The sequence below is a fragment of the Lissotriton helveticus genome, chromosome 5_1, assembly GCF_964261635.1.
Source record: "Lissotriton helveticus chromosome 5_1, aLisHel1.1, whole genome shotgun sequence".
Lineage (NCBI taxonomy): Eukaryota > Metazoa > Chordata > Amphibia > Caudata > Salamandridae > Lissotriton > Lissotriton helveticus.
Window position 1 is genome coordinate 1,211,059,986 of NC_136065.1, and position 24,949 is coordinate 1,211,084,934.

The following is a 24,949-nucleotide window of genomic DNA, read 5'->3' on the forward strand; positions in this document are numbered from 1 at the left end:
TGTTAACTTTATATTTACCCTAACGTAGTTCGTAGAGTTTTTTCCAAATGAAATTTATTTTATGATGCGTTACTTTAGAATTAAATGAACAATTATGGATTAAACCCAGATCTGTTACTGGGGGCAAATGTTTGATTTGTTCAACATTCCGTCCATCATTTATTCTTTTTGCTTTTGTCACCCTAAGTTGGAAGGGTATGCCCAACCGTGGGGCCCTTGCTCACTTTGCCACTGGATTCAAGCTAGCCTAGCTGATGAGGGGAGATACCCCGAAACCAGCCCTAGAATGCTTGTTTCCGGTCCAGGGGGGACTTGGCTTGGTAGTTTGGTCTGGACAGTTCCCACGAGGAGCAGGGTCAAGTCTGATTTGCATATGGCTGGGTCCAAACCGGGTTGGTGTGGTGAGCAAAAGAACAATGGATTTAACCCAGATCTCGTGACTGGGGGTGAAAGTTTGATTTTGTTCAGCATTTTGTCCATCATTTGTTTGTGCAGCATTTTTTGCCCGTAAGTGGAATGGGTATGCCCAGACATGGGTCCCTTGCTCGCTGTGCCACTGGATTCAAACTAACCTGGCTGGCGAGGGGGGATACCCCGAAACTGGTCCCATGATGCTTGTTTCTGGTCCAGGGAGGACCTGGCTTGGCATTTCAGGTTTGACTGTTCCCTTGAGGATCAGGGTCAAGACTGATTTGCATATAGCTGGGTCCAAACTGGGGTGGCATAGTGAGCAAAAGAACGATGGATTTAACCCAGATAACTTAACTATGGGTGAATGTTTAACATTCCATCCATCATTTGTTTGCACAGCATCTAACTGCAGTGTAGGCATCTCCAGGCGTGTATCATCTTATCCAACAAGTACTTTATCTCTTGGCATGCAAACCCTACCAACCTTACTCCATGTTTATCTATGAACATTTGATTAACTTGTATATGGATTGCCATTTCATATTTTCAGATACGTTTTATTGAGTTTTTTCAAAAGTAATACAAACAAAATACCAGCAAACAAAATAAAACGATGTGTAAGAACAAAGTTGGTAAGACCCCCCCAAAAAAAACCTTTCAATAAAAGCACAGCAGTTAATTAATATACATAGCTGATCAGCAAAAATAAAAATGGGTGAGAATTGATTCCGTGTGGTATAATCATGTTCTCCAACAGTAAAAATACATTACAATTATTATAGCTAGAGTTGCGTATTATTGGCAGAATTTTGCAAAAAAATTGGGTCAATACTAAATGGGAGTATAAGCATAAATATAGATAAGAATTGGTATATTCACATCATGGAAGTAGATAGGAGTGGAGAGAGATAAAGAACAGAGCAGAGTAGTACCAGTAATCGGAGGAGACCGATATTTGATGCATGGCCATGTCCGAAAAATCTACACTTTGGGTTTACAGAGTGGGCAGTGTCATGGGTGTTAGAGTTCGACAAAGGAGGTGGGATCCTAAGAAGGGCCTCTCCTCTTGTTTTTAATGACATAAAAATTATGTTGTTTGACATAATACTTACCTGCTTGGTAAAGGTAAAAATACTTACCTGTGTGGTACAGATGCGTGGTGGGGGCGAGGATGCATTTGCTCAAAGAAAATAGCGCTAAATGCAACAGAAGACAAACAACAGCAGCTACTAGCTAAATGTGTTGTTCCTGTGCTCCTGCAGTATGATTTGTATGCAAAATTACACATAGTTACGCAAACTGGGGTAATCACATAATTTACTATAATTTCGTGACTAAGAGTAACGCAGAATTAACAAAATTATTCCAGTGTAATAAAATTTTTGCCCAGGCCGATTTTGTCATTGATCTTTATTCTATTCCTGTGTATGTGTTAGTATGAATAACTAGATTCTTCCTCCCTTTACCTCCACCCACCCCATAACCCTAAGGTCACCCTTGACACCCTTTGTCTATCCATCCCCAAACCCTTTCCATTTACCCATTTCTCAGCCCCCAAGTCATCCTCCACTCCCTTTACCCCGACCCACCCCATAGCCCTCAGGTCACCCTGACCTCACTACACATCTAACCCCCCCGAGCCCTCATGTTACCCTCCCCTCCCTTTACCTCTTCCCACCCCAGAGCCTTCAAGTCGCCCTCACCTGCTATTACCTCTACTCTCCGGAATCCTCAAGTCTCTATCTCTTCCTATCCCAAACTCTAAAATCACTATTTTTTAAATAACACAAAAATTACGTTATTTAAAAAAAAAAAATAGTGCCCTGCATGGTAAAGTACTGCGTGGTAAAGATACCTATACTTCCGTGAGTGATACTTACCTGCATGGTAAAGATGGCGTGGTAAAGATACATATACTTCCGTGTGTGATACTTACCTGCATGGTAAAGACGGCGTGGTAAAGGTCCTGCATGTAAAGGCTGCATGGTGAAGGCTGTTTCCGCTTAGGCATGAAAAATCCCTTCCCCTTCTTTAAACACTCTCCTAGCGTTCCTAAATGTTTTGGGGGCACTGTTGGTCTTATGTTGTTCAATATGATTGGCGGCACCTTCACCTCTTTGACAGTTTGCCCCTTCCGTCCTGCCCCCCACACCCTATATTTTAGGTCTTGTTAAAGACCGCACATGTGCTGTCGCTTGTAAGACATTTCGTTTATTAACAGAGGGTTTAGAGCCCACCCAATGCTTACCATTGGTTGGCTTCATTGTCACTGTCATTTCCTTGCTACTCTTAGGTCAGCAAGTGCCAGCTTTTCTTCCTCTTTGTGTGTTTGTCCCTACCCAGGAGTATGGCCCAAGAATTGCTTCCCTTGCCTAGTGCCCTTCCACTGCTCGCCGCTTTCAGAGGTACTCTTTTTCCCTTTCACTTGCACCCTTTTCCTTCCTCCCTTCCAAATTATTGCTTACCCTGCCCCCCACCCTCCTTCTGCGTTGTTCCTTGTCCAATCTGCCCAGCCCTTCCCCGTTGTTGCTTGCTCCGTCTATTCCTCACCCCTCTCCCTTTGTTGCTTGCCTATTCCACCCGTCTGAAAAAAATCATCTAAAAGTTGCGCAAGCAGGTTTCAAGAGGATACAGACCTGCTGATGGTACTATGCTTTTGGCACGCTTTTCAGGCGGGACTAACAGCAAACTTCAGCTCTGAGGTCAGATAATTAAATGCTTTTTTGTGAAACTAGAGAATAATCGTAAACTAAGAAAATGTATCACTGCTCCTCATGATCAGTGCTGGCCACATCATAGCATTTCTTTTCTTCTAATTTTTAACCATGCAGCACAGCAGTGGTGTGGCTGTACAACATGACTAAAATATGTTGACAGAGCCAGTAGCTCTCTATAGGTGGGACTTATTGGCTTTTCCAATGCTTATTACTATTTCTAGTCTTGGTGACCAGGCTTCCAAAAAATGCTTACTTTTTGCTAGTGTCTTCTCTTCATTATGTTTCACCAATTCAGAGAGATTGCTAGAGAACCATATGCATAGGTAGGTAATGAATTTAAGTTGCAATTGTAGGCTAAGCATTTTTAATTGAATCTGGGAAACCTAGTATGTTAAGAGAATATACTTCAATTTTGTCTCCATTCAAGCTATAGCTTGGTTTCTGAGTATTTCCTTCTACTACTTTAAATGACATGTCATGTATGTACTCTGCATAAAGCAACCTACTTAAATAGTAGTATGTGTACTTTGTGACGGTGTATATATCCCCCAACCCAACAGGTTCTAGATGAATTTTCCATTTATGTATAGCATTCCAACCACAAACGAATTCTAAGTGTACTGCATCACTGGACAACTATTTGTATTCCTCCAAGTACTGTATGCACTGTCATTGTACATACAGCAACATAATTTGAGTCCTATATGTATCTTGTCAAAGAGCATACAGTACTCTACCCAATAAAACGACACCCATATACCTACATGGGTGGAAAGCTGTTTATAATTATATTTCTAAACGTTTTATAGTCTGAATTTCGACTCTACATTTCAAAGTTATTACTTAGGGGAAACATTTTGAAATGTTTTTAGGTATCACTTTGTTTGTAGAGTGTCCTTGCACCTATCCATGTTATTCTGATATTTATTTTTATAGAAATAAGTTTTCCTTTTTGCAAGTGCCTCTGCACTGACACTCTGCTGCCTCTTATTCAACTGTTGACTTTAGTTTCCTCTTGTTGACACCACAACAAAGCCTACACGCCCCCACCTGAAACCATGCGAATTCTAGAATCTTTAATCTGTTCTTCCCAAACATTGGAGCTCCATGTTACTCTGTAGGAAAGTGTTTGACAAAAATACTACCGCAAAGTTTTGTGGTAAGCTTATTTTAAGATTTTTCTACAAAAAGAATAGTTAAACTGTTATTTTATTTAACATGAGCTGTTGTCAAGTTTGTTTAGCTTGAAATGTGACCTAAACCTGATACCCCACCCATGCTGGGGTATCCGGTTTTTCTACTTATCATTAGGATTTTGAATTCTGCTCTTAACCCCTTGCTCGTAATTTTTGGTTGACAATTCTTTCTGGAAGATCAGACCTAGATATGAGTGACCATGACAGTGCTCCCCGGTTCTAGCTTGCTGCGCCGGTTTGGAGGGGAAACCCAGCAGAGGTAGGAGTAAGAGAGAGAACGGAGTAAATACCCTTCAAGAGTTAGTAATCCTTTGCGATTCATATCAATGTACGTCAATTTTAAAACGAAAATATTTCCAACAAGCAACACTGTTTTCCTGCCACAAGGATCACAATTATAAAATAAATGTTATGTTTTCCTCTGAGATAGATCTGCGTATGACTACTTGAGCGCGGAACCTTTCCAGGAGTACCTTGACAGCATGTACTTTGATCGCTTCCTGCAGTGGAAGTGGCTAGAAAGGTAAGACACACACACCTACCCCTGTTGTGCTTGTTCTTTTGAATTTATGCATACTGATTTTTTTCCCTTGTTTTGTAGAAAAGGGGTATTGAAGACCTAGATACAAAACTAAGTTTGCTGTATTGTTTAACTCCCTACTGCTAAATTCACAGCTAAAAGGAATACTAATATTCACGATGACTCCCATCCAACTTCTACACCCAATTAGTCAAACTGTATAAACCTGCTTGTGTTCATAGAAGTGAATATACGTAAGTCAAAAAACTGAAATCATGTTGAACGGAAGATGCTCACAGCTTTTAAAAAAAAAAAAAAAAAGAATCATCAGTCAGAAATGTGAAAAGTATGGCGTGAATGAACTGCGGTATGATCACGTGTTGAATTTCTACTATAGTCGATTTCAGTTAAGTTTATTGCGTGGCCTTCATTAGGAGTGGGCATGTACCTGCGTGATGGTGTTTTTCGTTTCCCCCTGACAGAATCGTGGGATGTCACGCCTGCATGCCAGGGGATCAGCACATATCTTACACAGCACTGGCTAGGTTTTCACTGGAGCCTTATTCTGCAGACGCCTCTCCTTGCACACATCCAAGCTCCCCACTCACCAGCCTTCTCTCCTGCTCTTGGCATGGGATGTCTCTTACACAACCCCGAGGTTTTCCACACCTTTTTGTTTACTCGCATTTGTACTACCTGGTAAGGCTGTTGGCTTACCCACAGTGCTCTTTTCTCTAAATAAACCAATACCTTCCAGTACAAAAATTAAATAAGTGCCCGTTACTAGCTAGGTGCATACTATAGTTTTCGAACTCCTTATACATTTTTCATGGTTTTTGTTTCATTACATTTTTTTGCTATAGGGTTGCTTTTGTTTTGCTACAAGCATTTCTAGGCTATTGATGTGGTCATGAGTACTGTGTAAATAAATAAACCGAAACATATCAGGTTCTTCCACCACTTGCGGAATCCTCTCTGGTTCAGAGCCTCCCTAGTCGTCATCCTCTTCTTTCTGATGGGGTCTCCCCAGCATTGTGTGCGGATTTACCCTCCTGGATGGGGTGGACTCTGTCTTGGTAAATCATCTCCTTCTTTTGCTTTCAAACACCATTGTGAAGTTAATGGGATCCCCTAGGGTGCTTTGTGATGCTATTGTCTCTGATGGGCTACATAGATGAATTCTCTTAGATTTTCCAAGTTTTCAATTCATGCTTTTAGCGTGAGCAGGTCTTGTAACCTAAGTGGAATGGTCTTGTTTTTATTTCTTCACAATATCTGTGCTTGGCTTCCTGAGAAACAAGTCTGTGGACATCTGTACTTGTCAAAATGAAACTAACATAACAGTGAGTGAAGCAGAGCAATCTACTATTTGGAAAAAGAATCCAGCTAGTGAAAGCTCCCTCTGCTGCGTAGTCAAATTACAAACGTTTCAGGAATAGTATACCTCAGTTGCGGTTACCCCTTCTTTGTAATACTAGTTTCCATGAATGCAAAGGAGCGCTTTTCAATTCATAGCCACTTCTGTTCAGTGTCTGCTCTAGCCTTGGGCAGTTGAACCCTGAGGTTAGTCCAGTGGTGTGACTGTGGCTCGATCTTTGATCTGAATTTAAATGGTTCTCACATGCCTTGCTGACTGCAATTGTTCAAGAAGGAGATATAAGTCTTGCTAGAGTGGCCTATTTATTCCAGTGAGCATGGTCAAGCAAAGGATCAGCATATGGTTGAAGACTCTGAATATTATTGAGCAGTCATGTAAAAGCAACACACATCTGGCCTTGGTGCGAAGCATCTCTCCCTTAATATTTAGTTGTATTGTTTTCATCCCGCACCGTATTCAGAGACCAAGATGGAAATGCCTTGATAGATTGTTTCCATCCTCTAAGTGTTTAAAATGTTAAGTAGATGTCATTATGGCTTGATGTGAACTTTGTGATATTGTGTTCTTTGGCTGTAGTGGATCCAAAGAATATTAACTGAAACTCCAGCGTCCTTGTACAACTAAGACTGAAGAAGATCTAAAACAATATTTGCCCTGATGGAAAGAGTATTGGTGCTGGAAAAGAATCGTAGGCTGTTTCAGAGTTTTAAGCTTGAACTGGGAAAAACAATGCAGGTTGTGGGACTGCTATTATCACATTATTGAGTCTTTAATTATGCGAAAATCTCTGCGACTGTCTCAATCGCATAATTCCTGTGACCCTGGACATAGCATACCTACAGTCATTTGCAGAGTTACTTCAGTTCTGATTCTAGTGTCCCCATTCTGTAAACTCATCAAAACGTTAGCCTGAAGAAATCAAATCTGAACAAACCAAACAGTAAAATACAGCTCTGATAAATGGCAGAAATGACGCATGTTCAATTGTCAAAAAAGAAACATAATGAAACCTGGAGGTATTTGGTATAAAGTCCAGAATTAGATTTCTTCGTTTTAATAAAAATATGAAAGGGTACTACAATTATCAAATCCAGAAAAATTAGAAAAAGTGTAATTAACTTAAAACTAGGAAAGCTAAACACTAGAAACCGCAAATTGTGCAAAAACACAGCTAGCATAAGCCTGCCGTCTTAATCTAGAGGTAACTTATCGAGGCAGTAGAATCAGGAGGCGGGAGCACAGTCGGAAAATGTGAGGAGGGGGCTCTGAGAAGGTGGGAGAGAAGAAGCATAGAAATCTCTATTGAGAAACCCCTAAACTGTAGTGTTTTTATATAGGGACCTGTATCGATACTCCAATTTCTGACCCTTGTCCGGTTATAAATCACTAATATCCATACAACGGCACAGAAACCTGTTTCATAAATCGGTCATACCGCATGCTGTCACATTAAGCAAGCACTATTCCTCCAGCCCCCTAGAAAGCACACCGAGTTCTCTAAACAAACCAAGCCTCCAGCAAACCTGGGAAATCCCCACTGCTATTGTTTTGATTTCGTTCGAGAACTCCTGCAAAGAATGTAAGAACGACCAGTTCTTAATTGACGTCTTATGTCCATCCTTACGTCAAACCCGGCACCTCTCAGGTATAAATATACTGACACTGCCCTAAGTAAACACACGGTGGTGATGAGCTTGGAGCAGCGACTACTTGCCGGAGAGCCCAGCTGATGCGAGAGCCCACGGACGCTGCCCCTCCCTTTTTGACGCGCTGAGGAAAGACGCTGTCTTTTCTCTTGCCGAGAAATCCAGCCTCCAGCGTTTCCAGCCCACCTTCGCGGGTGACTGGCATACCGAGTCCTGAGAAAGAGATACCAGCCCTCCTGCCTTCTAAATCCCAGGTACTGAACTGACTAACCCCTTACAGAGAATTCTTGAGTCAGACTCTTGGCAAAACAAACTTAACTTAAACTGCTACTTCTCCCTCCCATGTATTAGGCTTAGGTCAGGTACACCGGGGTAGGCGTAGTTAGAAGCACCAGTTGAGTACGATTAGTCAATGTATATATGTATGTATATCTTCTATCCATTTTAAAGTAACATATGGCTAAGAAACCATATCAATGCTTTTACAGTATTATTTTATGATCCTGCTTTTACTGTATACATTTTACTTAACTATAAATATTACAATTGTAGCGATTCATTTCTCTTGTATGAGAAAAGAGACTGATCAATAAATAACACCTTTTATTGAAAACGCCCGTCTCTCCTTTTCTCTGCAATCGGGTGAAACTAAGTATGCACGTATTGACTGAGTAAAATAGCTGTCTTTTGTTTTCACACGACACTAGAGATATACTCTGGATCAGGGAGAGCAAAGTTGTCATGTTCTATGGTTGTCAGAAACGAAATCCCTTCTTGTCTATCCAGGGAGGTTAAACTCCTCCTCGCTTATTCGAGAAAGTTTCTAGTGAACTCTGAGCTAGCTGGCACATAAAACTTTAAGTCTAATATCGTCAGTAAAAGACCTAGTTAACCTTAGTCCTACGTCTACACTACTGAAGATATTATTCCAATGCGCAAAGCCTATTGGGAATATAGCAACTACACTACATGGCGCCCAACGTTTGGTAAGGCGATAAAACTAACGCAAGGCATTAGAGTAACTCAGTCGTGCTTTTTCACACAGACCCTTTCTCCCATAAATACTCCAAAGACGTCTGGAGTGGGTCAAAGGTTAAAAAATCCGCCAAACTTAGTAGGAGGAGACTCCTATGTATGGTTTTTGGTTTATTCAACGTTGAAGGATACAGTGTTCCAAAATATTGTGCACCTAATCTTTGTTTCCTTGTAAACTTGATCTGCAACAAAAAACCTTCCTGTCAGTAAAATGTCAGACGGTGAAGGAGATAGGGAGACAGCTAGATTAGCAGCTCAACTCCTAGCGGATGACACAAGTCTCTTACAGCAAGACCCGGATGCAATACTAATCCCGGTCAGCATAAGAAAAACTATAACACTAAAACTTATAGAAAATGGACTAACACCAAGAGGTGGTACAGTCATATTCGTAATTGAGGCACACGAATTTCGGCAGACAGAGGTATTCTTTTCATGGATAAACTATCCAGCAGCAAACGCTGTCACAAAAGAGTTCCACTATTACAAAATAGAGGAACCACCGGATGAGTACACTCCTTTCGAGGAGGTGGAAATACCATTAAAATACCAAGAGCACCTGCTCTGGTTTAAAGGCGCCCTAAAACATAATGATCACATCACCAGGCTCGGTCCACTAGGTAGACCAGGAGCAACGTGGCTGGTTCTAGCCAGCTACACACCACATCCAGACATTGAAAAAATGTCAATACCAGAACTTTTACTACAGCTAAAACAACTGATTAAAATACATAGACAATTAGTCCAATATGTAATGCGGACTTCAACAGTCCAACCAGCTATTAAAATTCCACAGCTGACCCCTCATCAGGGGAACACAAATAAAATACCACCACAGAACATACAGTCCTGTCTAGGCAAAGTACCCATTAAACGGGAACAAATTCCATTCTGGTTAGTACAGAAAATCACTCAAATAGAGGCAGTATTTCCGGATACTACCCCTACTGAGAAACACAGAATTCTGACTATCTGCCTTCCAATGGGGATCGCACCACTTGTGGAGGACTGTGACACTTGGGGCACAGTCTTTGCTTCCATTTACACAAAAACACATGGTGTTCCGTCCATGGCGGTAATACCAGATGTGCTAAGACAAATTCAAAATGAATACGGTCCAGAGCCTGCTTTAACTCTGGGTATGAAATTACTGAAAGACTTCAAGCAGGTCTCAGCTTTATTGTTATCCAACATAAAAGGAGAAGCAGCATCTGTGGCGATCCGCCAAAAGTTGAAAGAAACAGATATAGCAGAACAACCATTTGAACTTGCCAGAATCATAGAAAAATCCTATGAAGAACTAGGAAGAGATAGTTTGGGTGGGCAACCAGTGAAACCTCAACTAACTGAAAATCCTGAAAAGGTATTTATTAAAAATAATCTGAAAACTCCAAAAAAGAGCTGGGATGGAAATAAACAATCCACTCCCAAAGAAAAAAAGATTCCAGTCCAGAGGAAGGTCTCCTCGGCGGAGAGAAAGATCTCCAGACCAAGGACACAAGTCTCCCCAGAGGGAGCCCTCTGAGAAAAAGTACAACCTTAGAAATAGGGATAATTTGAAGAAACCTGATAGATATCAAGATATTGATACACGTCCCTCTCGATCTTTTCAGACTTCCTCGCAGAAATCGCAAAGAAGAGGACGGTCAGAACAAAGGGAAGAGCACTTCAAGTCCAAAGACAAGGACCCTGCTCATCAAAATAAAAAGTTACAATTTCCAAAGAAGAAGGTAGCCAGTATTAAAGTAATCAAACATGCCGAGGATCCTGAGGACACAGCTGAAAAACGGAGGGTGGGCTCAGACAATGCTAGACAGCACAGCAGAAGTGAGCATAGCTCGCAAGATCCTGATGAATCATCTGGAGACAGTGGACACGAATGAATACATTCAGGTGGAAACTGCAGACACCAGAGTTAGCAAACCTCATAAAATATACGAAATAACATTACGTATAGAGGGAGATAAGACTAGGAAAATAGGGGGTCTATTTTGGGATAACCTCTCCAAAGGCTATGACATCCTTTTAGCTGAAAAAGACTGGCCACCGGAGTTTGTCAGGGAGTGCCCTCATGGCGAAGAAATGATTATGCCTGCCTTCTCAAATCACATTCCAATTCATAAAAAATATACACTTGCAAGAAAGTGGGCAGTAGCCCAAGCTCCTGCATTATATAAAAACCATGTGGGATGGGATGAGGACTCTTTTCCTCACAAAATCCAGTTAAAATCACAACCAACTGCACAGAGGCAGTACCCAATTAAGCAAGAAGCTAAAAAACAGGTCAGGGAGATCTTAGATCAACTTGAATACCAGGGGGTGATTGGAACATGCACCTCACAAATGAACAATCCTTTGTTTCCTGTCTCCAAACCAGATGATTCATATCGTCTAGTTTTGGACTACAGACACCTTAACTCATGTTGCAAAACTTTTGCAGTACAAAACTCACACAGTGCAGCACTAATGAATAGCATAGTGCGCAAAAAATACAAAACAACATTAGACATCTCTAATGGATTCTTTTGTCAAAATATAGCACCTGAAAGCAGATATTTGACCGCTTTCTCAATAAATGGCTCGCAGAAAATTTCTGTCGTTTGCCACAGGGGTTCAAGAACAGCCCAGGATTATTCTCAGCGAGAGTAACAGAATTACTACAAATGTATGATGATGAGGCATTATCTTATGTCGATGACATCTACCTAACAGATGATGACTTGGATACTCACTTGAAAAGAGTGAACACCATAATACTTGGGTTCGCAGCAGAGGGTTATAAATTCAACTTCAAAAAGTCAAGAATTGCCCATCTAACTGTCCTGTTTTTAGGATATGAACTATCAAGTGAAGGCAAAAGCCTGGCAGACAATTTCCTAGAGAAATGTGCCGTAATCCAAGCACCAAGAACGCTGAAAAACGTACAATCAATTCTAGGTTTCCTGAATTTCGGTAGAACTTACATTCTAAATTATGCAGAGAGGGTTAAACCTCTCTATGACCTAATAAAACCAGATTTTAAAACAATCAAATGGACTCAAAAACACACAGAAATTTTGAGATCCTTACAAACAGACATGTTAGCTAAAACAAAATTGCAAACACGCGATAACACACGCAACCTTGTGATTCGGGTCATCCCAGGAAGATGCGGATTCACATACCTAACCTCTAATGAGGGAGAAACGGTACCAATAGCATAAAAATCACACTACACAGAAGCTGAAAAAACATTCAGCATTAAGAAAAACATTGTTCATGCGGTTCAAACGGCTGTAGCAAGAGAAAGAGACCAAGCTGACGGCAGACGGATTACAGTCAGAACAGCAGAATCAGCCTTTGAGGCATTAACAAGCCCATGTAATTTACCTACTATGGCATTAAATCCAAAATGGATACAATGGGAAAATTCTCTTGCTACAGACAGAGTGAAATACTACTTTGACCCGGAAATGAAAAAATTAAAAAATCTAGAATATGAAAGAGAATATCCTCTGCCAACCGACATTCTGCCCATACGACAGTACGCCTGTGTAATATATACAGATGGACATGCACAACCCTCGGTTTGGGGAAAGCAAGCCTATAACGCCACATGCGAAATTGTTAAATACGTGTGGCGTGGAGGTAAATTGAGACCTCTGGTAACTAAAACACATTCAGTGGAAAATAATTCAGAACAACAAACTGAAATAATAGCGTTAAAAATGGCGCTAGATAATGCCGATCGCGAATTCCCGACACTAATAGTGTGCGAATCATATTACTGCGTCAAATCATACAATAAAGATTTGCAGAACTGGGTTCAAAACGGTTACAAAGATGACACAGGTGCCACAATAAAGCAAAAATCGCTTTGGGAACAAGTAGTTATTTTGCAGAAAGAACTACCAAAGGCTCACGTGATACATTCATTGAGTCATCAGCGTGATGGCGTTCACGCTGCAGGGAATTCATTGGCTGAGACAGCCACAGCGGAAGCAACTAAATAGGCTCCCGTAGCTACAAAAAAGCGTTCAGGAAAATACGTTGACGGGGAAACAATGCTGGCGGTGAAAACGTCATCAAAAGGCGACTGCTCAGCGCTACCCATCACCTATCCACTCAATTATACATACATAATCGATGCAAACTCCGTTCCTTTTGCTCAAATCCCTGGAGTGGGGGATAGAGTAATTCCAAACACGAACAGGAGAGGCTTGTTAATAGCAGACGCACATATGGGTGAGGGTCTTAGACACCTCAAGCTTAAAGATTCTCTGGAAGAATTGCAATCCACATACTGGTGGCCAGGAATGAGCCTGCAACATCACATATTTGCAAAAAACTGTCCAAACTGCAACAGAGATCGCAGTGGCGACCGAGACGGTGTTTTACCATGGCGTTTCGCTCAAGACTGGATTAAACAATAAATATATAAAACCCAGTTAGATTAATGCGTCAAATTAACATATAGAGACTATCATCACTTAAAATGTAGACCCCAGCTCTCGGCTGACGTCTGAACTGTTATAAAAAGATTTGCGAGTCTATAATGGCATATACGCATGGGGCATGCTACATTCTGACCATTACCCTGCTTTTAGTTCTCGAGCTTATGGGGGGGCATGGCCAGCATGGGCATTGCATTGCGGGACTCTTATCACTTCCTTCCTGTGGGAAACGGGATGGTGTAAAGAAAAAACCAAGGCATAGAGCAATCTATAACGGCAAAGGTATTAGGTTCGGGAGCTGGGTGGGTCAAACATTTAATAAGTGTCCAACGTAGTCTTAATAATCTGCCAAGAAATTCTCTGAGAGGTCTCAGTCCGTACGAACTATTGTTTGGGACTAGAATGTTAATCCAGGACCTCGATAGTCAAACTTCAGTGGTTAAAGAAAAATGCTTTGATATCAAAGATCGTTTGGCTATTTTACAGGACTTAAATGAAACAAGAAAAGACCTGAGCAACATAAAATTGAAACAACAGCCAACAGCCACTGAAGAAAAACCACCTGTCCCAGCAAGGCCTGTCTGGATTCCAAAAATCGGGGATCTGGTCAGAGAGAAGATCGCGGTAAAGAAGGAATTTGGGCCTTCTTACAGAAAAGCAGTACCTGTCTTAGCTATCAACGGAACAAGATCAGTTGTATTACCGCCCCTTGCTGGTAAAAAGGAGAACCGAGTTGTTTCAATCGACCTGGTTAAACCACAATCATGTGGCCGATAATAAGTAGTAGGCCGAGTGGACTCCCAAGAAATAGCAGAACACCAAAGTTTGCTACAAACACAGAGGTTCAAACTGAGAGACTAATCACATTTGATAAACCTACAGTGAATCAACAAGGACTATGCAACAAAGCCATGGAACTTAAACCTCTTGAAACCCAAATCCAAATCTTACATCAAGAAACACCAGTCTACAATGATGTAACCACAGACTATGCTAATGAAACAAAGAAAATTCCAAAACAAAAAGGAATCCAGAAGCAATTGAAACAATTGACAGAACAGCATCAGGCTACTTCATCAACTTCGATGATTTTTCTGAGGATCCGAGCGAACCTGAGGAACAGCCGACAACATCAAAGACTTTTAAAGACAAAGCAAAAGAACTCTTTCATCAACTACAAGAAACCTATCTGATTTCTCCATGGATTGAATTTTGGGTGGCACAAGGTGTATTTGTCCTCATACTTTGGCTCATCCTGGTACTATACTTGGGTCATTTCATTGAGGGAAAATGTGTTACAATGGACACAGCAAGTCAGAAAATCAACTTGGTCCTGAAACCACACAAGTCTTCACACATCGAGAAAAGAGAACTTTCTTCAGTAAACTTCACAGCCAATCCTATACCCGGTGGGGTAGCATGGGACAAAACTGATTACGAAATCTATGGCCCGATTGAGCTCCTGAAGTATCCTCATCATTTCAAGATTTCACTAAGTGACTTTGTAAAATCAAGCACATTCGCTGATGATTGGGACTTTGAAAGTATTAATGATATGATGTCAGATCTAGTGATGTCAGCTAAATTTACAGAACATGATTATTTACAGGGTTCATCTAATTATGACCAGATGTACTGTTACAACCACTATGGTAACCATTATCTGCATAAATCTGCTCAACCTAGAAAGGTTTTTAATTATAACCAATGGGAACATTGTGCAACTCCACCAAAAGGCAGTTCGAAAACATTTTATGAAAAATGTCCATATTTCTCAGGGTTTAACACAAGTAATGCAGAAACTTTTTATTTCAAACTGTTAAATAAGACAGGAATGAAAACCATGCTCACAAATACAAAATTAATCTATTCAGAGGCATTTTTTGACAAAATGAACACATTCGGTTTTGATTTCTGGAACAATAACATTGAAACAAAAACAATCTGGGGTACAAGAGAATGGCAGGTCAAAGGTATAGAATCATTGTTTAGAGCCTGCATGATCCCAGAACAAATTATATTCTTGAATGACACAATTCAACAAACAACCTGTTTTGGCCTAGCCAAAATTAAAGACTTAAACAAACCGTCTATTCCAAAGCCAACACCTGACAGTAATAGCACTACAGATGTTGAGATAGACGTATCCCATATTTTTAACCAAAACAGAACACATCCTGATTGGAAAAAATGGTTGATCTGGCCCACAGACACGAATAACTGTCAAGATGGATTCCTGAACAAAAAACAGGGGTTCACAATAACCAGGCCAGACCCTAGATACTCCCAGAGACAACATCCAGGGATTGTAACTACATACAGTGTAGGGAAACTCTGCCTCGAATGGCTACGAACATCCACACTGGCAGAAATTAAGCAACACTTGACTTTACTTAAAGAAGGTGCTGACTTGCGTGATTTCATTATGGGACCACGCAAACAGCGTCAAAAACGTTTCATAGCGGCATCTATATATGCAGCTTACAACGAAGCTTGGAAAGTAACTCAAATTGAAACAGCAGAGAAAATACGGGAAATTGACCGTGTTAATTTGGAAAAATCACTTTCTGTTGTGGACAATGGGTTAATGACTCTGTCTTCCAGAATATATTCACTGGACAGTATTGTATCATCTGCAATCGATATAATAGAGCAAGACTTAATGATGTTACAACACGGTCAGTCTCAATTGCGTTCTATTGTACAGCTTGGCTGGACGTTACAAAATCTGCGTTCAGGCTACGTGCCTTGGCGTTTAATCAACACAACGTCATTATTCGGTATCTTTAACCTTACTGATACACAAATCAGCTTGGCACAAAAGGGTGCAGAGTATACAATTCTGAGCATTGAAAAACTTGAGAGATTACCATTGACAATGTCAGAACGACCTGTCATTGAATGGATAATACATGGAATCATAACTATTTCGATAACGACTTTCCAATTTCGATACTGCCAGAAATATATACAGGCAGGCCAGTATGAAAGGTTGGGTAAAGGATACATTAAGTCAACATGGAACCTACCTTACACACACACATGTTATAGTGAAAAAGGACAGAGTGTATTTCTTAGTGGTAACAATTGTGAAAAATCACTAAGTGGTATACTTCTGTGTCAGGGTATAAGTTTACATGGGGCCTGTGAGGGGACTTCAAATAACCTTTCATGTCACCAACTCGGCACACCTGCAACAAAAATAGAACCATTCTTTAGAAGACTTTCTAACGGGAGTTACATTCTAATTGTAGATCACAGATGTTGTGGCTTACTGCCAGGAAGACCTTATCTAGTAAGCGTGAGGTCCATGGTCACTTGCTGTGAGCGAGTATTGTTCCCGAATGACACTCCAGACAGGGAGGGAAAAATTTGGCCCAGTTTGAATATCTCGAATTGATACTTTAAGCAGAATGAAGACTGTGCTCCTACAGACGCCAGTTCACTTGACGTCATCAAAAGAAACGTATGATCTCCAAGTTGCAAGGACAACGGGAGAGATACATGCATTGTTATCAACAAATTGCCCGCTACACTTCGCAGAAATGCTAAGCGAAATCTTAAATATTTCAGATACAAATGGTATCGCGAGTGTATTTAAGTCCGTTTTTCCTGGACTGTTAACTCCATTCAAAGCAGTCCTGGGAATAATTCCCAATTTCGTCCATTCTGTCTTTGGCGGACTTCCACTCCTGTTGGGACTCGTAGCAGGCATCCTATTTTTGCTACTCCTGCTTCATTATGGCAAGCCATGTCACAGACAAGACTCCAGCAACAATGAAAGAAACGATCCTAGCTATACGCTACCGGGACCGCATAACTAAAGTCCTTGGATTAGCCCGGCTACGAGATCTGAATATGACCTGGTTTCTTTCGTTCAGACCCATATGGCAGAATTGTGTCTTACCTGTATTAAGATGCTTGCTGTGCGGCGAGGAATGCGTGTTGGACACATGTCTTACACTACAATCAGAAGTACCATTGGATGCAGATACTTTGTTGGGTCCAGTAAAGGCTCATGCATTGTGCTGTCCCCAGCGGCTACCAATCCTGATGACGGCATTCGTGGAGACTTCACCACTACGATTGAAGGGTAGTGAAGTACAAGATGAGAGCAGCATCAACCAGGTACGGCCTTCTGTAAGCAATGCTGATCAAAACATCACTGAAAGCGAACATGCGCACGACTGCATGGTAGCGACATTTTCCAACTTGGTCGAACTTTCACCTGAAGCGGTAAACTGTTTTTTTGAAAATCTGTCTGAAATGATGTTTTCACCAGAACAGAGAGAGTGACTTTAAACAAACGTGCACACAGCGTTCCCTGACCTCTGAATTTGGCCTTCAGTTTTAGAAACAAACAAACTGAAAACATTTTTTTTCATTCTTCACTGAAAACGAGAACTTTTTTCCAAAACCCAAAATATTGACCTTTTGCCCCTTATCTTCTGCTTAAAGTAAAACTATTCCTAGAGAACAGAGCTTCTATTTTTAGGAACTCTAGAGACAATAATTTACCTCAGCCTCTAGCACATTTACGAGTAACTGTATTTATATGTGATGAAGTGGTCTCGCACTTTTTCTTCTGTATTAAGAGCCATTTCATGTGTTATTTTCGCAAATCATTCATGCTGATATAAATTGTGCATCTTTTTTTTTTTTAATGATTACACTGCTTGAATGCATACAGTACCTGTACTCATTTTTCGTGTATTTCGAATATGCCTATTTTTTTAAATGCAAAAAATGTATTTTGGGGTGGTTCGGTATACACATGCACTATTAGTTATGTTTACTATTGATTAGGTTAGTAAATATGGACATGAATTCGTGGAATGGGTGTAGTGTGTTTATATAGGGACCTGTATCGATACTCCAATTTCTGACCCTTGTCCGGTTATAAATCACTAATATCCATACAACGGCACAGAAACCCGTTTCATAAATCGGTCATAGCGCATGCTGTCACATTAAGCAAGCACTATTCCTCCAGCCCCCTAGAAAGCACACCGAGTTCTCTAAACAAACCAAGCCTCCAGCAAACCTGGGAAATCCCCGCTGCTATTGTTTTGATTTCGTTCGAGAACTCCTGCAAAGAATGTGAGAACGACCAGTTCTTAATTGACGTCTTATGTCCATCCTTACGTCAAACCCGGCACCTCTCAGGTATAAATATACCGACACTGCCCTAAGTAAACACACGGTGGTGATGAGCTTGGAGCAGCGACTACTTGCCGGAGAGCCCAGCTGATGCGAGAGCCCACGGACGCTGCCCCTCCCTTTTTGACGCGCTGAGGAAAGACACTGTCTTTTCTCTTGCCGAGAAATCCAGCCTCCAGCGTTTCCAGCCCACCTTCGCGGGTGACTGGGATACCGAGTCCTGAGAAAGAGATACCAGCCCTCCTGCCTTCTAAATCCCAGGTACTGAACTGACTAACCCCTTACAGAGAATTCTTGAGTCAGACTCTTGGCAAAACAAACTTAACTTAAACTGCTACTTACTTACTCCCTCCCATGTATTAGACTTAGGTCAGGTACACCGGGGTAGGCGTAGTTAGAAGCACCAGTTGAGTACGATTAGTCAATGTATATATGTATGTATATCTTCTATCCATTTTAAAGTAACATATGGCTAAGAAACCATATCAATGCTTTTACAGTATTATTTTATGATCCTGCTTTTACTGTATACATTTTACTTAACTATAAATATTACAATTGTAGCGATTCATTTCTCTTGTATGAGAAAAGAGACTGATCAATAAATAACACCTTTTATTGAAAACGCCCGTCTCTCCTTTTCTCTGCAATCTGGTGAAACTAAGTATGCACGTATTGACTGAGTAAAATAGCTGTCTTTTGTTTTCACACGACTCTAGAGATATACTCTTGATCAGGGAGAGCAAAGTTGTCATGTTCTATGGTTGTCAGAAACTAAATCCCTTCTTGTCTATCCAGGGAGGTTAAACTCCTCCTCGCTTATTCGAGAAAGTTTCTAGTGAACTCTGAGCTAGCTGGCACATAAAACTTTAAGTCTAATATCGTCAGTAAAAGACCTAGTTAACCTCAGTCCTACGTCTACACTACTGAAGATATTATTCCAATGCGCAGAGCCTATTGGGAATATAGGAACTACACTACAAAACTCAGAATGAGTTAGCACTGAACGGAGGGTGGGGAAAACAGGAGAGAAAAAGGAGCAGCACAGTCCGCGCTAGCAGGGTTCAGTCGGAAAGGGGATAATACAATGAAAGGGAGGACATAAAGAACAAGCATTTGCAATGCAATAGGTCTCGCATTTACGCAAGTTTAAGCTACTGGCATTGTAAATGACAATGTGTTTTATTTATGTTTTAAAAACAAATACATAAATAAAAGGCATTGTTATTTACAATGCCAATACCTCAAACTTGCGTAAATGCGAGACCTATTGCATTGCAAATGGTAGGCATCACGGACAAAGGGACGGCGTACAGGCTTTAGTGGAGGGGGCGGTGGGGTGGGGGGGAGCCACAGACAAGGGGAGGGAGGGCACGGGAGTGAAGAAGGCACAACAACGGGAGGGAGGGCGGGGGTAAAGAAGACACTACAACAGGAGGGAGAGCAGGGCTGGGGTAAAGAAGGCACCAACGCACGTCGTGTCTGCAGTAAGAGAAACAGGATAAAGAAAATAGTGCTTACAGTCTAAATAACACGTACTGTGTAACAACCGAAGTAAAGGGGATCAGTCACCATGGGAGGTGACAAATGAAAAGAGTCGATACTAAGGAGGGACTGACAAGCCTATTTATGAATCAGATGCCAGCATTTACAATGGCAAATAAGGGGGAGAGTGGGTGGAGCTTCTATTCCTTACTCCACTACAAGTCTCGCAGGGCAGCGCATGCGCGCTGGCTCTAGGCTCGACCTAAAAATGTGGTGCTGGTAGGAGTTTATAGAAAGCGAATCATCTCACAGGTGACAATACAAAAATGAAAAAACGCAGATGGTAGGAATGCAAGTAAGGGTGAAGGGTCTGTATGTCTTGTTTCAGAATAACAAAGAAAACGATCATTTCTGTGTGGGTTTTTTAAATCTAGGGTAACTTTTTTTTTTAAGTTTGATTTATTTAAGAATGGAAAAGGGGAAATTAAGGGAAAGGGAGGGAAGGAAAAGAAGAGTTACAATAAGCAAATGGCAGAAATAAACAATAGAAATAAAAATATCAAAAAATAAGCAGTATAAGCATGAACATATCATAAAAAACAGGAACATTTAAGCAAAAGTATAATGTATATGAATACAATAGCAATATCAATCAAACACAAATGAATATATAAGTAATAAGGAAATCATGGGGGTTTACGAACTTCAGCTATTTGTGGAGCAAGAGAGGGAGGAGCTGGAGCAGAAGAAGAAAGATATGTTACCAAAGGGAGCCAAAGTAGGTCCCGTTTAATAGCCAAGGATATGGGGGAGACGTAATTGGTGTCTAAACGGTGATTAAAACAAATTGCTTTCCACCAGGATTGAAAGGTAACATTTGTAGCTTGTTTCCAGTTAGAGGTAATGGTATGAAAAGCTACAGCAAGGAAAAGGTCAAGTAAAGAGTAATGACTGGGAGGATGGGAAAGTTCTGGCGAGAGGAAACCTAGAAAAACTAGTAGAGGTGAAAAGGGGATCTGGAATCGAAAAATTATTTGAATTTGCTTCCAGACCAACTGCCAGAACTTGGAAATAGGGGGGCAGTCGAACAGCATGTGTTTGAGATCAGCAGAGGGGAATGGACATGACCAACAGGAGGAGGGAGTGTCTGATGTGAAACGGGATAAGGCGAGTGGGGTAAATAAAATTCTATGATAAATAAAAAATAAAGTTTGGGTGAATCTAGGTTAACTTTAAAAGTTTAATGTTTTAAGGATCTGTTGAGTAGTTTACTTTTGGCAGTGTGATGTGTTTAAGGCCCTGTTCATATAAATTGTGACGAACAATCCTACATCTAACAGGCATTTTTAACCTAACGGGTACTGGTTCAGTGGCACCACGGGTGAAAGGGGTCCTGCTGCGCCCTACGGACCACATCCTTTGTGTATGTTGGAACTTAGAAGCCTCAACTTATTTATTTTTTCTGCATATTTTTTTCTGTGTATTCTGTAAAGCACATCATCCTTAAGTAGTGTTGCCTTTATGACGCACAGGTTGATGCCACAATACCAATCACAGTGCAAAGCACAAGACATGAAACTCTAACAGTGGTGTGAGCGCGCTCTTGTGTAATCATTTTAGAAACATGGCGAGCTTAAGGGGAGTGTGTTCATCCGCTCCCTGGGCTTCAGAGGGTGTTCACTGAATAGACTTAATCTTTTGGTAGCATACAGGTGTCCCATACCTCATTTCCTCGCCCCATTGGTATGTGAAGGACCCGTAGAGTTATTGTCTGTGCTCTTGTGTGAAAAGGCAACCAAAACATGTCCTTATAAAGTGTTTCTTGTTTTTTTTTCTTAAGGCAACCTGTAACGAAAAACACATTCCGGCAATACCGAGTGCTGGGGAAAGGAGGTTTTGGAGAGGTGAGTGCTGGTCTTCTGTGGTTGGTGAGATGGAAAGAGCCATAAACTTTAGGTTTTCCCTGTATGAACCTCAACCAACCTAAGCAAGTGTATTAGGCATGAAGTGCTTGTCTTCCTAATACTCCTCGTTGACAGATTATTCAGGAAATGGATTTAAATAGTAAAGGGTGTGATCAGTAAAGGAACAAGGAACTGGCAAGATGTGTACAGTATGATGGGACGGACTAAAAGAAAGTAGTGTACTAATTATTTTTAGTATATGTGTCAGTTATAGAGGATCTGTTTGTCTATTGTTCTCTCTGGATCCCTAAGGGCTGTCACAAGCCATTTAATACTTCCATTATGGAGCTGTGTAGAACAAACGTTTTTAAGTAAAATGTTTATTCACCGCCTAAGCAGATCATTGCCACTGATAACAGATGTTTATGGTCACTCAACCCAATGGTGCTCAGTGGATAAACCTGAGGATAAAAGGCTGAGAGAGGCCCCCGGAAGTCAGACCTGGTTAAACACGGGCCCCTGTCGCGGATGCATTAATCTGCTGAGCCACCAGATCAGCTAAGCATAGCTATCTGTCAGGCCACAGGGCAATGTGCCGAGGATCTTTACTACAGGGTTATGCGCTCCTGATTCTGTGGATATCTGTCCGACTCTAGGAGTAAGTTAGAAAAGAGCTGCTTGTGCGTGGCTTTGGTGGGATCAGTCATGTCCGAATCTGTAGATGGGTGAAGTGTATACATTTGTGTGTGTGTAGGAAGTATTCAGCACAGATGGGATACAGTTAGAAAAGACATTGTTGTTAATGAATCTTTGTGGGCCTGCTGATAATCCTCTTTAGGTATGTGAAGTTCTTTAGATTATGTTCCTTTATCAATTCTGGGGTCGTTTTAGGGAGCTGTAGAAGTAATCTTCATAATCTTCATAATTAAAACTTTTGAATTCAAAAGGTTTTTAGATTATAGGCCTCTGTGGATACTCTGTCAGTAGAACTGAATTAGATTAGCAACTTTTCTGATTACCCCATTATGAAACTCTGATTACGTTCCTCTGTTGATCTGGGGCCACTGGAGGGAGTCAAAAGAACCTATGTGATTAACATTACAGAGTTTGTGACATTATATATATATATATATATATATATATATATATATATAATCTTTCTAGCTAACGCCTTGAAGTTTGTGAAGCTGTAGTTCCTCACTCTATAGTACAAAGTCAAAGATGTAACCTTGTTAATGAACAGTAACATGTTTTTGATGGTCTGGTTCTCTTATAATATGATCATCTATGGATCCTCGACCCGGAGTACAGAGTCGAAGAAGGGACATAAGGAGTTTGTGAGATGGTGTAAACATGATTTACCTAGGTCATAGGATGTAGCCTGTTTGTTAACATGTTGATTTCTGATTATCAGGATGAGTAAAATGCCTTTGTTAATGCCTCAGCATGAGTCTGCCTCATTCTTTCTTTTTTTTGTTTGCGCATCAGGTTTGTGCTTGCCAAGTTCGGGCAACAGGAAAGATGTATGCCTGCAAAAGACTGGAAAAGAAAAGGATAAAAAAGAGGAAAGGAGAATCAATGGCTCTGAATGAGAAGCAGATTCTGGAGAAGGTCACTAGCCGCTTTGTTGTGAGTATCTTCTTTGCATGTGGTCTTCACTCATTGTGTGTTATCTGCTTGCACACTTTGTGCTCTGCATAAACCATTTGCCCCTTGGAGTAACCCTAGGGATATGACAGTTGTGCAGTATCATATTTGAATTTGCTTACAATGTCTCTTCAGATATCCTAAAATACAAATGCATGACGGCATGTTATGTCTCACAAGTACAAGGAGACCAAGAGGGCTTTGGTTATCCTATGTTAGAATATTTCTGAGCTTGCCTGTCGATATTATGTGTCACAAATAAAAGAACGAGCTTTTGCAAAGCCAATATGCCTGGCCTCCAGGCCCACTGAACCATTGGCTATGTCAGTGCTTGTATACACAAGACATGCCATCTTATGTCATTTTCCATTGTTTTATCAACAAATTGGGGAACCCAATGGGGCTATTTTTAACGGGGTCAGTGTACAAGCCCTGACAGAACGTTAAACAACGAGAGGTACAACGTTTTTTAATAAAACCCTCATACCCACATGCAAAAACTGGCAGGAACAAAAGATCTCCGATAAAGAGCCCCTTCGTGGGTGCCCGTCAGACATTGCAGCGCCAGTCTGATGAGGAGAAAAACCCATATGATGAAGCATGACACCTAGCTTGCTGGGTGTGTGAGGGTTTTAGTTCCAAAAAGGGGAATTCTCCTTTCTCCTCCCCCTCTATTCTCACGCTAGGTATCCCTTACCCTTCCTATCTCCCTTGGGGAACTTTGTACCTCTTGTTGTTTTATTTTCCATTGTTTATCATTAATAAAGTAGGGGAACAAAGATGTCTGCCCGTAGGTGTATACATGTTAAGTAGTATGTGATTGACTGACACGATAGTGAAAGCATGTCAGCCATCTTGGAATAGTAACGTTTTCAATAACTTTCAAAGCTGGCTACCCATTTGTGTGCACACACGGACGCATCTTTGAATTAAGCAAAATGTGAATGACTATACAGACTAATGGATGAAGACAGCTGGCCTAAAGGCCCTTCACACGTGTGTGTGAATATATATATATATCAAGTTACGCTCCAAACTGCTTCGCAGGCAACCTCGGAGAAAACTGACACTTGAATACGCTGAGAGTAGCTGGCAATATGAATTTTATTTTTCAATTAAATTGCTCCGTGCAACTTGGACAGACGCTTTTCGGCGATCCCAGTCACCTTGTTCACAAAAACGCTAGTCAATTGTTACAAGCAAATATTTGAACTTTCCCAGACCATCACGTGATAGGCTGTCACCTGACTGGTGATGAACATAATAAACAGACTACACAAGTGAAGCAAAGTTCATCACAGGGCACTGGCAACATTATAACATGGAAAAACAGCAAGGTACATTTAGTCCATGGTGAGAGCAAAATATAGCAGTACAAATACTGTAAACAGGTCATAAAATACGATCATACTTTGAA

The 24,949-nt window shown here is 41.0% G+C and overlaps 1 protein-coding gene across 3 annotated transcripts in view; it reads left to right on the forward strand.

Annotated features, from left to right (window-relative positions):
• Positions 1-24,949, forward strand: part of GRK5 (G protein-coupled receptor kinase 5) — a 648,325-nt gene that overhangs the window by 478,912 nt on the left and 144,464 nt on the right. For 2 of the 3 annotated variants that reach the window (XM_078643914.1, XM_078643915.1), the window contains exons 6-8: positions 4,755-4,847; positions 21,822-21,885; positions 23,374-23,514. In XM_078643914.1, the coding sequence (XP_078500040.1) occupies positions 4,755-4,847; positions 21,822-21,885; positions 23,374-23,514 (298 nt within the window). Of the gene's footprint in view, positions 1-4,750; positions 4,848-21,821; positions 21,886-23,373; positions 23,515-24,949 lie in introns of all 3 variants that reach the window. The other variant, XM_078643917.1, reaches the window with a different exon arrangement.